The sequence below is a fragment of the Tupaia chinensis genome, unplaced genomic scaffold (genome assembly GCF_000334495.1).
Source record: "Tupaia chinensis unplaced genomic scaffold, TupChi_1.0 Scaffold145870_1, whole genome shotgun sequence".
Lineage (NCBI taxonomy): Eukaryota > Metazoa > Chordata > Mammalia > Scandentia > Tupaiidae > Tupaia > Tupaia belangeri.
In genome coordinates, this window is record NW_006205727.1 from 221513 (window position 1) to 236086 (window position 14574).

Below are 14574 nucleotides of genomic sequence, written 5' to 3' on the forward strand. Positions count from 1 at the left end.
CCAGCGACATAGCCATTACGCTAACTGCTGGTCCCCATAACTTCCTACTTTTTAAAAGGGGGCCTATTTTCAGCCCATTATTATTATTTTTAAAATTTGCTCTGAGGTACATGTCCTTGCTGGAGATGGAGAGAGAGGGGAAATACAAAAGAACCTTCCAGGGAGGCCAGGGGGTTGGCCATGCCATAATCTTTTTTTTTCCCATTCTCCTCTTGGGATTTTGAGCATTCAAGAACACATGTCCAGTATATTTTTCAATCTGCCAGGTCTGGGACTTGAACAACCTATCGGCCATGTGGAATCCAGCCACCCTAACTACCATGTTACTGACTGACACCCCCCCACACACAAACACATTGTTAAGGAATGTCAGCCCCTTACACTTAAGCTTATACCAAATTATATCTATTTTTAGTATTCAATGTTACAACACCTCATACAGAGCCTGGCAGATAGGAAGTGCCTAATAGTCTTACCCACCATTTTTCCTTCAAGTTCTCTTATAGGGATTTATCTTGGCTAGCCCACAGAAGCCAGTGGGTGCCTTGCTTACCCCTCCTTGTCACTGCAGGTCCAGTTAAAGGACTGGATGCTATCAGTTGGACTAAAGGCCAACTGGACAACAGCAACGTTTCTCTACCCAGGATTTATCCAAATACGACATTCATAATGTGCTGGTACGAGGCCTAGTCTTCCCTTTACAGTCTATGTAATGTACATTTAGACTCTTGTTAAATGCAATATCATCATCCACACTATAGAGTTCAGGATTATTTTAAGGATAAAATACAGATACTGATAAGTATGCTCTCAAAACTTTAAATAAATATTTTATCAGGCCAATTGGTGGCATGATAGACTAATACCTATCAAAAAACTATATTGAAAATACACTTCATACACACACACTCACTTGTACACACATTTATTTTGTTAGTGTTTGGCATTTGAATGAAACACCGTCCTTCTTTTGGTCCACAATATTAAATAACATAACCTTTATTGCTGTTGAATTGCAATTTTTTGAATAACTTTTTAGTGGTTCCTTTTTCAAATATCCCTTAATCCCTGGATTAACATACCTGTGATATTAGACAAAGCCAAAGAATCCATAGAATCCCGAACGCTTTGCTCTGGTTTCAAGTCTGACAAACACTCCAGGGAATCTTCATACCACTGAGTTTGATCATGATTGTATCCTGAAGCCCCGTGGTCTAGGTCCAACTCCTGGAGCCTCCTACTGCTCGCAGGGCCTGGGTGGCTGCCATAAGCAGAATCGCCTAGTCCATCTTGTGACTGCGCCCAATACATATCAGATTGGTATTTTTTACTTGCAAGGCTCTGGTTATTTTGCTTTAACTCAGTCTTATTTTTAACCATGTTATCAGATATCCAGTGTTCACTGGCTTGCAAATCCATCTCATTGGGCTGTTGCTGAAAGAGGCTTTTATCTCCAAACTTGAGGAGGAGCTGCGTCATATAATCTTCATGTTCCGCCCATTCTTCAGGGTCTTCTGAGGTTTCGTGCTCTACCCTACCTTTCCAGAAGTCTTCATTGACAAATCCTGCTTCTTGCCTGGAGAGACTCAGATCATCCAACTTCCGAGAAAGGGTGTCGTCAGCATTGTCTGAAAGGCCAGGGAACTTGTAGTTCAGGGCCGGGGACAAGAGCAGAGACTGTCGGCACTGATCTGCTGAGCGACTGCTCTTGCCCATGCGGACACTTCGTCTGGAGTCTCTCGACCGCGCTGACTGAAACGCAGAGTCGGAAGAATCAGAAGCATGGACGTCTTCACCGAGGCTGCATGTTTTTGAGCAATAAATCTGACCTTGCTTGGGAAGGAAGGGACATCCCAACAAAGAGGCCTTACACTGGGCACAAGAAAAGCACTCCTCAGTGGCATGCCAATGCTGCCCGTTGTAGGTCATCTGTGCATGGTCGACACCTGTTTTGAAAACGGACAGAATAATAGGTTATAGTTTAATGCTTGAAATGAGAGAAGGAAGGAGTGGAGAGAGGAAATATAGACTGTGGGGGGCCTCAGGTGAAGGAAATGTTCTGTCTCTTGACTGGGGTGGTGCGATCCCGGTACAGATAACTCGTAGTATCCATGGATTCTGTATTTGTGAATTTGCCTACTCCCCACAATTTATTTGCAACCCCTAAACTGATGCTTGCAATAGTTTCATGTTCATGCATCGATGTGAGGAGTGGTGAAAGTGTCTATCAATTCATATACGTCCACAAAGCACCGTTCTGCCTTCTGGTCGAACTCTCAGTGCTGCTGGCCATGAGTCTGATGTTGGGAAATCAATGTGTATTAAATAAGGTGGCTTGAAACCGAACCACACATGAAACAAGGTTATGTAGCAATAAGGCGATGAAAACGTTCTGACCTGAGGCTCCCAGGATCCTACCTGTATTTCTGTAGGAGCAATGATTTAGAAATCACTAATTCATTGCTCCCTACAACTTTACAGAACATAATTGCTGTGAATGATGGGACCTGACTACATATGCATTTGTCAAAAGTCATCACAAAGAAACATTTAAGAGCTAGACATGTCACTCTGTAAGTTTTTCTTCATTAATTAGTCAGAGGGCATGAGTCCTCACCAGAGAGAAAGAAAGAGAGAGGGAGAGGAAGAAAATACCCCCTGTGGGGAATGGTCATGCCACAATCCCTTCTCCATTTTTCTCTCCTTTCAGAATTTCAGGCACACACACACATGTACCCAGCATGTTTTTCAAGCTACCAGGTCCAAGACTTGAACCATGGTTGGTCATATGGAATTCAGTTCCCTTAACCATTGGGCCACCAGCTAGTCCTTGCTGTATGCAAATTATACCTTAATTTGAAAAAACAAAGAAGGTCAGCTCCATAGCACAGCAGTTAAGCCTTAGGCTTTGGGAGCTGAACTCCATATGGCAGGTTGTGGTCTGAATCCTAGCCCCAGTGTGGGAATACATAAGTGCCCCGAGTCCTGGTGGGATGGAGAAATGGAGGAGAAAGGATGGCACTGTAACCACACCCCAATGGCGAGTACTCTTTCTCTCTCTGGTAAGTACACATGCCCTTCAGCAGTCACAATTTTTTTTTTTTTTTGGAGAGGTTTTTGCTATAGGGCGCATGTGCTCGCCAGACAGACAGAGACAGAGAGACAGAAAGCAAGAAATCACCCCCCCGGGGGGATGGCCACGCCGCAATCCCTTCTCTGTTCTCTTCTTGGGATCTTGGGCACACACGCACACGTGCCCAGCGTGAGTTTTAAGCCACCGGGTCCGGGACGTGAACCACGGTCGACCACATGGGAGTCCAGCGACATAGCCATTACGCTAACTGCTGGTCCCAATCACAAATCTTTTAAGAGGAAAACAATGCCTGCAGATAGTCAAGGGAGGTGATGGCTGTGAGCCAGGGCCAACAGGCGGGGCTGTGGACGTACCAATGTGCTCCCCACAGGTTTCACAATACTCTGCATAGAGAGACTCAAAACAGCCGCAGCAGAACGGGCGGTCCTCCTTCATGATGTACCTCTGTCCTCCCAGGACCACTTCACACTCAAGGCAGCAGAAGTGCTTCATGTGCCAATGGCGACCCTCAGCTTCTGTGCACTCATCAGCAAAAATTATCTTTACAGAAAGAAACACGGAAACACAGGAACAAAGAAAACCATTAAGAACTATTTTAAATGCAAGTGACTGCATGTTTTCTGGATGACTGACAGATATGGGCCCTTAAAAAAATCTGAAATCTACCTTTGTCCTGTATAGCCACAACTGACATCTAACTTAATTCAGCCACAAAACAAGAGCATATGTTGCCGATGTCAAAAAGAGAAACTAAACAAATGCTGGCTTAACCTGTGAAAACAAACAAACAAATTTCTGTATCGGAGGTCATTCATTTGGTCCTATGTAGGCTCCCAAGAACACTTTGTTGGCATAATATGGCCTTTGTTTATTGGATTCATGTTATTCCATGGTACAAGTGATTAAGGTTATCGTACAGGACAAAACACACCAATAAAACAGTGTAGTGGCCTGTGTGTGCTTTAGGAGAAAGAATGCACGCAGAAGTGCTCTGGGGCCCCCATAACCATCACAATAGCTGTAATAGTGCGCCCAAAGGACCAGCAGGTGACATGATGGTTAAGGCACTAGATACTCCCACATGAGCGACCGTGGTTCAAGTTCCAGACCTGTTGGCTTGCTTTCTCACTTTCTTTCTTGGGGTGTGTGTGTGTGTGTGCGTGTGTGAGTGTGTGTGTGCGTGTGTGTGTGTGTGTGTCTGGTCAAATTAAAATAAATGATGAATAAATAAAATTAAATGAAGTAATAAAAAAAAATAATGCGCCCAGCACTGTGCAGACCATGCTTCGTCTGACCTGGTGGCTATCTCCAGATTTAAGACTTTTAATTTTTTAATAGTTTTTGGTTTCAAAAAAAATTCAAATTACCTATCATTGAAAACACATATAAATAAATATATAAAAGTAAACACTGAAAGTTTACTGTTTGACTGAAGGAGATTATGGAAATATAATGAGTAAATGCCATGAGTTACCCTGGATTGGCTCTTAGAAGAACAAAGGGATAGAAGAAGAACTGAAAAATCTAGAAAAAAGTATATATATTACACCGATGTGTCTTTTCTTTTCTTTCTTTTTTTTTTTTTTTTAAAGATAGGGTTTCATAATGTTGCCCAGGCCAGCCGTAAACTCATGATCCTCCTGCGTCAACCTCTGCAAATTGCTGAGGTTACAGGTGCAGACCAGTGCACACTGTCTTAGTAGTGTAGACCACCACAGCTGGGTGATCGACACTCACGTGTTAAGTTCTGACACACATGCCATAGTTATGTAAGACGCTGGCAACAGAGGAAGATGGGAGAAGGTATACAGGAACTCTGTGATGTCTCGGCAACTCTATATAGATCTAAAATTACTTTGGAATAAAGAGCTTAAGGAAATAAAAACTCCCTTCGCACCACCACCCCTTATCACGTGCCCCAGAGATAACCACTATGAACTTAGAGTATTATGTCTTTCCATACCTCTTCTAAGTAGATGCAAGTATATATACCACACTGTGTTTTCCTCTTTGAGTTATCAAAAATAAAATCTGCTGCTACATACTATTTCTTCCGCAATTTCTTTCTTATCAAGGAGGGCCTACTTGTCAAAGCACAAAGACACCTGCTGTCCTCTCTTTATTCTCTACGTGTTATTCCACTGTACGAGTATGCAGGGTTATCTTACAGAACAAAACCCAAGAGGCAGTTCTATTTGGCTTAGATGCCAACAGTGGAATATTGGCTTACTAGGAGCTTATTTTTTTCCAGTAGCAATGATGGATTTTTTTTTTTTACCTCATCACATGCCGAGCACCGTGGCTTGAGCAGTTCCGCGTGGTGCCGGCCACAGTGAATTTTTCCATCCTGATAAAAATAGATGAGGTCGACCAGCAGCTCGTTGCACGTGAAGCAGACAAAACAGGCTGGGTGCCAGCACACTCCTGGGCCCGCGCGGGAGGCAAACACAGCCACCTCACCTCCGTTTATCTTCACCCCACACTGCAAACAAGAGAATTTGAGTTAAAATAAGCCTCTTTCAGTGACTGGATCCTCAGCTTTTCCTACTTTATGGTAAATCCCGTTTACTTGGAAAGCTTTCTTTTGGTCTCTCCGTTAGTGATTAAGCAGCTCTCTAATACTGGATTACTTGTGATTCTCACTGTAATGAGCACGCCTCAAATACGCTACGACACCAGCCGGTGTCTAAGTAGGGCTTAATCTAATTCGCATTAACAGTGGTTTTCCTGAGCCAGCCTCCTACTGGATGCGTTTCCAACTCTGAAAATTGCCAATGAAGATGTGAATGTCTTCATTATGTCTCTGCACTTCTGAACCCTCGGTGTATCCTCTCACCTCCATCCATGCCAGGATCCTGCAAAGGCAGGACTTCATCTGATGTTTAAATAAGGACAGATCAACTCCTACTGTCCTACAGAGCAGTGTGGCTGGTTACAAATACGAATCACTATTAGTAAAAAGTTACAGTGTCTTCTTACTTTTTGGAGGTTTTTAGGGCCTATACCTGTGCTGGCCCTGTCACCAACCTCCCAGCTCACAATATCCACATTGTTAACACAGCTACTCTTCCTGAGATATTCTAGCAATACTAGAACACTCAAGAAAGGGCTACCTGCTCACACACGGCGTGCATTACTGCTCTGGACAAGAGTTTAATCGTTCCTCTTCCCAGTGCTTCCTTCTTCCGCTGAGCACTGAAAACCTGCAATTCCTTTTTCTCCTCTTCACTCAAAGACTGGCAATACCGCACCTTCACAGGAAGGAAAACAGAAGAACCACGCTAGGGTGCAGTCCTCCTCACCCATTCTTTATTTCCAGAGCTTAGAGTTTCAGGAAATGAAACAGCAAGTTTAGCTTGGCCAGCCTCATGGGTCCCCAATTTTAAAATGACACTATACCTACATCTTGCAGCCTCTCTGGAAAAAGGAAAATTTAAAAAAAAATGCAGTGGACTTGTACATGAACATGACAGAGAGAGGGGGAAAAAAAACCAGCAGGGCATGGCCATGCTACAATTCCTTTCCCTCTAACTCACTATTTCAGTAGGATCCTGGGTACTTGTGCATGTGCTGGTCATGTTTTTCAAGCTGCCAGAGCTGGGACTCGAACCTTGGTTGGTCATGTAGAATGGCTTCCTCTGTGTAGCACTGAATTGCCACCCTATAGGGCTAGCTCTTGAAATACAATTTGAAGGCATAGACTTGCTTTCTTTTTTATTTTTTTTAAGCGTGAGATGTTTCATTTAAATCCTTATCGGCAGACATTAAAAAAAGAAAGTAAGACATTAACCTTTCTACAAAAGGGCTCTGAGTTGTTAAGGGCCCCTTGCTCCCTACATTCTACAGGCACTTAACCAGGCCTCAGGCCTGAATGACCACAAAGCAGCACTCTGGATGCAGGGGCTGGGAAATCTCAGGAATCTGGAGGCTCCAGATAATTGGTGGGTGGTTGCAAACACTGTAAAAACCAACTTGTGTTAAGTTTATTACACTGACACCCTTTTCTTTCTTCTCCTTAAGAATGGAAAGCTGTGTTCTCCGCCACATTTTAACTGAAGAAAGGCCTGGCCAGTAAGAGCTGGGGTTTATGAGAGGCATCTAATGCTTATTGCGTATTTTTTCCCCTTTTTTCTAATTAGCCTTCTTCCTGTTATTTTACCTCATTATCATGTGGTGGCAACTGGTACAAAAGCTGTTTAATCCGATGTTTCTCTCCAGGGCTATTAACATAAGGAACCTTTTCCTCTGGTAAACAAGCAAAATAGAGCTGGATCTGTGTGAGAGAGACAGCGTGACATCAGCATACAGAAACGAACATCTTCACTTACTCAATCTTTAAACCTACCTTTCCCTGGGTACAGGTTTGGCCTCTGATAGCACTTGGCTTCGTGAAGCTAATGAGAAGACCAGCTGAGCCAACTCAGCAGAACTGCAAACCTTCAGATAACTAGCACCCAGCTGCTAAATTGCTCTTTGGGAATGTAATTTGTAGTGACAATTAGGGGGATCATAAATTATGCACCGTAAAATATGCACGTTTAATGCTACTATTCCTCAGCCAGTCTTCCCAGGGTCAGCTAAAGAGATCAGCTCAGTGCTGGGGCATTCTGCGACTGACCACACAGGCTGTGCCACTGTCCAAAATCCAGCCCCGACACACACACATGTAACCTGCTCTCTGGATTTTACATATCACAAAGACAAATGCTGTTTTGTTAAACTCTGTAAACTCTCCCTTATCAGATCCTCTCCAGCATTGGTTTTCTTCGCTTCCCTGGGTACATTTTCTGAATATCTGAAGTCAGTTCCCCCAGGAAACTGGAGAGGAGCCATAATGAGCTATACTTCATTCACTCTGAAAGGAGAGTTTTTTGGTTTGCTTTTCTGTTGTGCTCAAGGAGACATCCTCAATGAGTCCGCAAAGGACACTGCAGTGCTGAGAAAGAATCAACACAATTCAAGAAGAGAGATTGTAGTTATCTGCTTCAGTTTCTTCCTGCCTGCCTGCCTGTACCTTCCTTCCTTCTTTTTTCTTCCCCCCTTTATTCATGATAAAGAATGTGAGTGAGACAGTGAAAAAGTGAGAGGCAGAGAGAGAAAATCACCCTCCGGGGCTTTGGCCCCGCTGTGGTCTCCATCCTCCAGTCCTTCAGCCTGTCAGTCTTAGGCGCTTACACACGTGCCTGGTGTGTTTCAGCTGACAGGGCCGAGGGTTCAAACCACAACTGCCATGTGGCATCCAGATTCTCTTAAGCAGTGTGCTGCCACTGTACCACGAAGCCGGCCTTGCTTCAGTATCTTAATATGGATTGAATATCCCTTATTCAAAGTGCTTAGAATCAGCAGCGTTTGGATTTTTTCTTAATTTTGGAATATTTGCATATTCAAAGTGAGAGATCTTAGGGATGAAACCCAAGTCTAAACACAAGATGCCTTTATGTTTTATATACACCTTATACGCACATAGCCTAAGGGTAATTTTATACAGTATTTGTGACCATATGCTACTTGTCATATGAGATCAGGGGTGGCATTATGTCAGCACTCCAAGAGTTTTAGATTTTGGAGTATTTTGGATTTCTGGATTAGGGATGCTCAACCTGTACCATAGAAAAACTACCCACTCTAACATGTGACAAGGAATTTTCTTTAATAAGTAATTTTTCAAAATATTCCTTTTTTGACTGTTAACCCAACTCTACATTCTTCCTACTGTATTACTTCTAGAAGCTTCTGACAGTTATAAGCACTTACTGAATACTGAATACATGTGCTAGATTCTGTGCTAGGCCCTGGACGAATAAGGACACCTTATTATCAAATAAATTCCCATCCTACAAGACACAGAACCACAGCCCAGAAACAACTGCCTACCCATCTGTCACCTCTTCTTTCAGATGAGGTCTATGGTTTTATGATATTTATTGCCAGTAAGTCTCAATGAGTTCATCATTATAAGGATACTGGAAAAACAGAAGTGGGCCTATAAAATAGTCTCATATTCTTTAATACCAAAAAGCGGTAAGTTAATTCTTTTCATTTTTTTCCGATCTCCACTTATAAGACAGATTCTTTATATGCAAAGTGACCAGAGGTCAAATTTGTAAGCAATGATACTTCAGATGGTTCCTTACAGCTCTGCATCTCTCCTTCAAAGCAAAAGGATTGCTGAGAACTGGTATGGAAGCTTTCCTTTTTCTTTTTATTACCTTTTTGTTGTCACAGGTTTTAAAGTAAATTCCTTTCACTCCATTAAGAGAGAGACACCAGGAATTCACAAAACAAATGCATTTTTCAGTACTCTGGATTTCAGTCATGACAGCCAAAAGAGCCTCACCAGAGCTTCTGGGTCCATGAGTATAAAGAGACAGAAAACTTGCCCTGAGAAACTAAATACGAGAGGACTTGAAAATGTTCGTGGGAAAACAATATTAAAGCACAAATTTGTTTCTGGTGCAAAATAATTCATGAAATTTGTATATAGCCTTTTCATAATATGCGTGTTCCATGAACTTTTTGAAGACCACCCCCCCCCAACACACACACTAAAAAACCCTCAGTGAAGCTCTCCACATGTAACAGCCGTATTCTCAAGTCTGACATCACTGAAAACCAAACAGAAAGCACAGGAGCTTAAGTTCCCACCTGCTCGGGTCTGAGGCCCGGGGGCACCCAGGCGTACTCCTCCAGTGCACAGCCGGAGTCATCATCTGATGTGGAACTTCTCTGACACCCGAAGGCGAGTTTGCTCATTTTGGGCTCCATCTCCAAAGGCATAATACGGTGAAAAATCTGGTTTTCTCAGTCACAGGACATCAAACAATGGCTGCTGTAGAGCAAGTGAAAAAGAGGGAAAGAAATGAAAAACCTGACTGCATGATCCTTACCTTCACAGAGCTTGACTGAATGCGTGTTTACACACAGCAGGGTCCAGAGACAGTAACCAAATTACTAGTGGCACCACCCCTAACTCGCAGGCTATACAATTTGGAAGCAGACCCCTTGTCAGCTCAGGATTGTAGAAAATGCCACTACACAGGGTTCATTAGAAGAGTTCTTGGGACCAGCAGATGGGCCAACAGTTCTGTTGCTGGACTCCCACGATATCGACTGCGGTTTGAGTCTCGGAATCAGCAGCTTAAAACTCCATGTCGAAAGGGACCAGCAGTTAGTGTAATGGCTATGTCGCTGGACTTCCACGTAGTAGACCACAGTTCGCATCCTAGGCCCGGTGGCTTAAAACTCATGCCGGGCGCGTGTGCGTGCGTGCCCAAGATCCCGAGAAGAGAATGAAGGAGAAGGGATTGCGGCGTGGCCATCCTCCCTGGGGGGGTGATTTCTCACTTTCTATCTCTCTCTGTCTCTCTGTCTGGCGACCGCATGCGCCCTATAGCAAAAACCTCTCAAAAAACAAAAATAAATAAACCTCAATGTCGAGAGCGGATGCGTGTGCATACATGCCCAAGATCCCAAGAGGAGAAAAGAGGAGAAGGGACTGTGGCATGGCTATTCTCCCTGGGGGGTGATTTCTCACTTTCAGTCTCTCTATCTTGCTCTGTCTCTCTGGCAAATGCATGCGCCCTACAGCCCTCTCTAAAAAAAAAAAAAGAAAGAAGAAAAGTTCTCAAGAAAATGTTTTTGACTTTCTGACTTGCTCACAAATACAACTTTCCTGAAGTCCTATTCACTGTAGAAGGAAGCATTAGGGATCAAGTCACCTGCCTTCCCTACGACTGTAGGCCCTGAAAAATGGTCCCAGAGACACCCCTCCAACCCTGCTCCCCATCTTTCCTAAGTGATTTTTTCATCTGAGGCAGTGCTGACCAGTGGGTCCACTTGGCCAAACTGCTTAGGCTGCAGATTTCTTTTATTTTTTTTTAAGAGAGATTTTTACTATAAGGCGTGTGCACTTGCCAGAGAGACAGAGAGATGGAAATCAAGAAATAACCCCCCAAGGTGGATGGCCATGCCTCAATCCCTTCCTCTCTACTCTTCTCTCAGGATCTTGGGGCACACACACACACATGCCCAGCATAAGTTTAAAATTGCTGGGTCCAGGACTCAAACCGCCATTAGCCAGGTGGGAGTCCAGTGACGTAACGGTTACACCATCTGCTGGTCCTAGGCTGCAGATTTCTAATAGTGTTAAGACACAAAACTTAGTTTGCACACTGACTAGAAACAGCGTAGTTATACAGAGCACATTAAATCCTCAAACCTTTACAAAGGCCTAAAGTCAGTCAGATGTTTATCAGTTCCTTCAACAAAGGTAACTGAACACAGAACTGGGTTAAAATGAATCCAGCCTAGTGACAATGCGTAATTGCCACATTCATTGACAAGTTACTCAGTACCTACTATGTGTGAAATGCCATCGGCTAGCTGTGGGGCCAAGTAAGGTGTAAATCCTCTGCTGAATGAGAAGGCTCCTCAGTGCAGGACTAAAGTGTCAAGACGAGACACTTGTTCCTGCCCTACAACCTTTAATCATGTTCCTTGTGTCATCTGATTGTTAAAAAATCTTCCCTCATCCCAACATACTAAGAAGATAAAGATAACTTTCAGAACCACATAGAGTTTTTAAAAAAATTGTATCTCTTCTATCAGACAAAGAGAGGAAGAGACAGATACTCCACACAGTGACCCACCCCAGTCTCAGGTAGCCTGATCACAAACACACGTACACATGAAGTGCTCAGGGCGATCCGGGGACACAAACCTGCCTCTGCCACGTAAGCCAAGCTGTGTCACTGCTGCATCACCACCTGTCCCCCAGACGGAGCTTTTTATACTTATCCCTTTCTCCAACGGAATCATACAAAGAAAGGAAAGTGTGAATAATTAGCCTGACCCAATTATTTTAGAGAAAACAAGGCTCAGGGAGGTTAAGTGACTTGTGCAAGGTCACACAGCTAACAGTCAGAGTCCAGTCACAGACTGACAGGTTAGAGTACAAAATGTCTGCCTTAATAAATGTTTTTATTTACTTAAGCGTGTGAGAAAGGCAGTGAAGACCTAAACCCTTTCAGCGGAAGCGAAGTCGTGTCTCAGCAACTCTCACAATACAACTCCAGGTACTCCCAGTGTTAGAAACTGTTATGACTGGGCCAGCAGGTGGCATGGCGGCTAAGGCAGCTGGATCCCACGTGGTCAACTGTGCAGTTACGAGTCTCGGACTAGTCGGCTTGAAAATCGTGCCACGACTTGTGGATGCCGTGTCCAAAACCCCAAGAGAAGGGATTGCTGTGTGGCCTTCCCTCTGGGGGGATGATTTCTTACTTTTCCCCTCTCCCTCTCCCTGGTGAGTGCCTGTGCCCTTACAACAACAAAATTATTGGGCCAGCCAGTATCATGCTGGTTAAGGTGGCTGGATCTCATATGGCCAACTAAGCAAGTTCGAGTCCCAGACCCAGTGGCTTGAAAAACACGCTGGGAGTGTGTGCATGCTGGGTATGTGTGCATGGGTGCCCAAAATCTTAAGAGGAGATGTGGAGAAGGGACTGTGGAGTGAGTATCCCTCTTTGTAGGTGCTTTCTCACTGTCTCTCCCTCTTCCTGTCTCTGTCTCTCTCCAGCAAGTGCACATACCCTACAGCAAAAGAAAGAAAACGCCAAACCTATGATTATTAAAATGCATGGTTTTTCTTTTATAAATCAAGGACCTTAAAATTTTCAAGTTTTAATAGTTCACAAATAGAAGGCCAAGTTTTGCGTGATGCAATCTTACTAGCACAGGAGCGATGCCACAGTAGCTACTACCCCCACTAATAAATTTAACGTTTATTCACCCTGAACAAAAAGTAAAGACGGCCTCATTTCCTACACCACTATTGGGAGGTTATGACCTTTTAAACAAGTCATCATTTCACACAGGTGCAATTCATTCCTGTCTGGACTTAGGACAGGCTTTCTAAACATGGGCACATTCCTCTTACTCCTCGGTAAAAAAGGATGTGCTAATGAGAGTCAGGAACTTTCTTGGATCTAGTGTCTCCCTTTTGTTTTGAAAAAATAACTCCTACACGTCAAAGGAAGAGAATCAGAAGTTAAGACTCTCATTAGTAACTCAAAAACCCCTTAAATTGAGGTGTCTTCCATGCGATTTAACCTGAAACATGAAACAGAAACATGCGTTTCTTGAAGAGGAATATACTACAGTATCTGCTCTGCATAAATATTAAGTAGAATCTAAAAATAATGTCACCATAATACAAAACAAGAGAAAACAGCACAAATGAAGACAAACTATGGATTTTCCAAGCTAGCACAAAGATACAGATTGGCAAAGATCTGAATTACATTAACAGCCCTAGGCCTTGATTAGCCTTTTGTGAGAAAGGTACTGTAAATTACTATCCTAATCAAGGTGAATCAACGGCAGTACTAAATGCCACCATCCCCGCCTCCCAATCACCCGGACGAGGTGGCCATGTCTCACACCCAGTCCTACACATTCATTCCAGCCTCCCAGCCAACCACACTGAGACTGTCATTTGCTGACAGTGTAAAGAGTACAACTGAAGAAACAGGAGAGACAAAATCTTTTCCATCACAGACGTGGTTTCCGTTTAATTTTTAGCACTCTGACAACAAATGGACTCCTTTGGCCTAGCCTGGTGCTGTGAGGGCATTTATCCACCATATCAAGTAACCCAGTGTAAGTGGTATCTCACTAACAGATAAGGAAACTGAGCCTCAGAGCGATTTGCCTCAGGGTCCGTTGTCCCAGGTCAAAAAGTTATCAAGCAGTGGCCTTAGGTCTGTCTGTGATCACAAACCCCTGATGCTGGCTCTCAGAGTGGAAGCAAAAGGAGCTAATTCCCTGTTCTTTGGTGAACTAGACACAATACTATGTTGCAGACACACAAAATGACATAACTGGGCAGTAGACAGTCCACTTAATCCACAGAGGGGTGTATGTGTGTGTGTGTGTGTGTGTGTGTGTGTGTGTGTCCACACATGCAAGGGTGAGTGAGAGAAAACACCCCTCAAAGAGACCTGGTCATGCTGGCATCCTTTTAATCCTCCAATTCTCCATCTGGTCAGAATATCGGGCACCTGTGCACACACCCTGTGTGTTTTTCAAGCTGAGACAGGGACTCGAACCCTGGTCAGCATATGGGATCCAGCTCCCACTCTGTGCAGTGCCTAACTACTGGGCTATAGGGCCACACTCCCCAAGGAGAGTGTGTATTTTTTTACATGCTTTTACCTAACCATGGTTAAATTAAACATATCCTTTAAAAAAATGTTAATTTAAAAACAACAAAGAACTATATACAAAGCATGTTAGATGCTAGAGATAAATAGAATAAAAAGCCAAATTAGCTCAAACCATCAGGATTCTGTGATTATTCTAACGTAGGTTTACTGTCTTAGTCTTGAAATGTTACAATAAACTGAATAAACGTAGCCATGAACGAGTAGCAATTATGCATTAACCAGTCCTGTGTCCTGTGCGACCTTTGGAAATGAATCAGC

The 14574-nt window shown here is 43.6% G+C and overlaps 1 protein-coding gene across 8 annotated transcripts in view; it reads right to left on the bottom strand.

The window, feature by feature from the left end:
* Positions 1 to 14574, bottom strand: part of PRICKLE1 (prickle planar cell polarity protein 1) — a 147094-nt gene that overhangs the window by 5105 nt on the left and 127415 nt on the right. For all 8 annotated transcript variants that reach the window (XR_003547923.1, XR_003547921.1, XR_003547922.1 and 5 more), the window contains 6 exons: positions 9740 to 9923; positions 7254 to 7367; positions 6208 to 6345; positions 5373 to 5576; positions 3448 to 3634; positions 1083 to 1946 (listed from right to left, as the gene is read on the bottom strand). Coding sequence is in view for 1 of the 8 variants with exons in the window: in XM_014584200.2 (XP_014439686.1) it covers positions 1083 to 1946; positions 3448 to 3634; positions 5373 to 5576; positions 6208 to 6345; positions 7254 to 7367; positions 9740 to 9871 (1639 nt within the window). In the remaining 7 variants the exon portion in view is untranslated. The remainder of the gene's footprint in view (positions 1 to 1082; positions 1947 to 3447; positions 3635 to 5372; positions 5577 to 6207; positions 6346 to 7253; positions 7368 to 9739; positions 9924 to 14574) is intronic.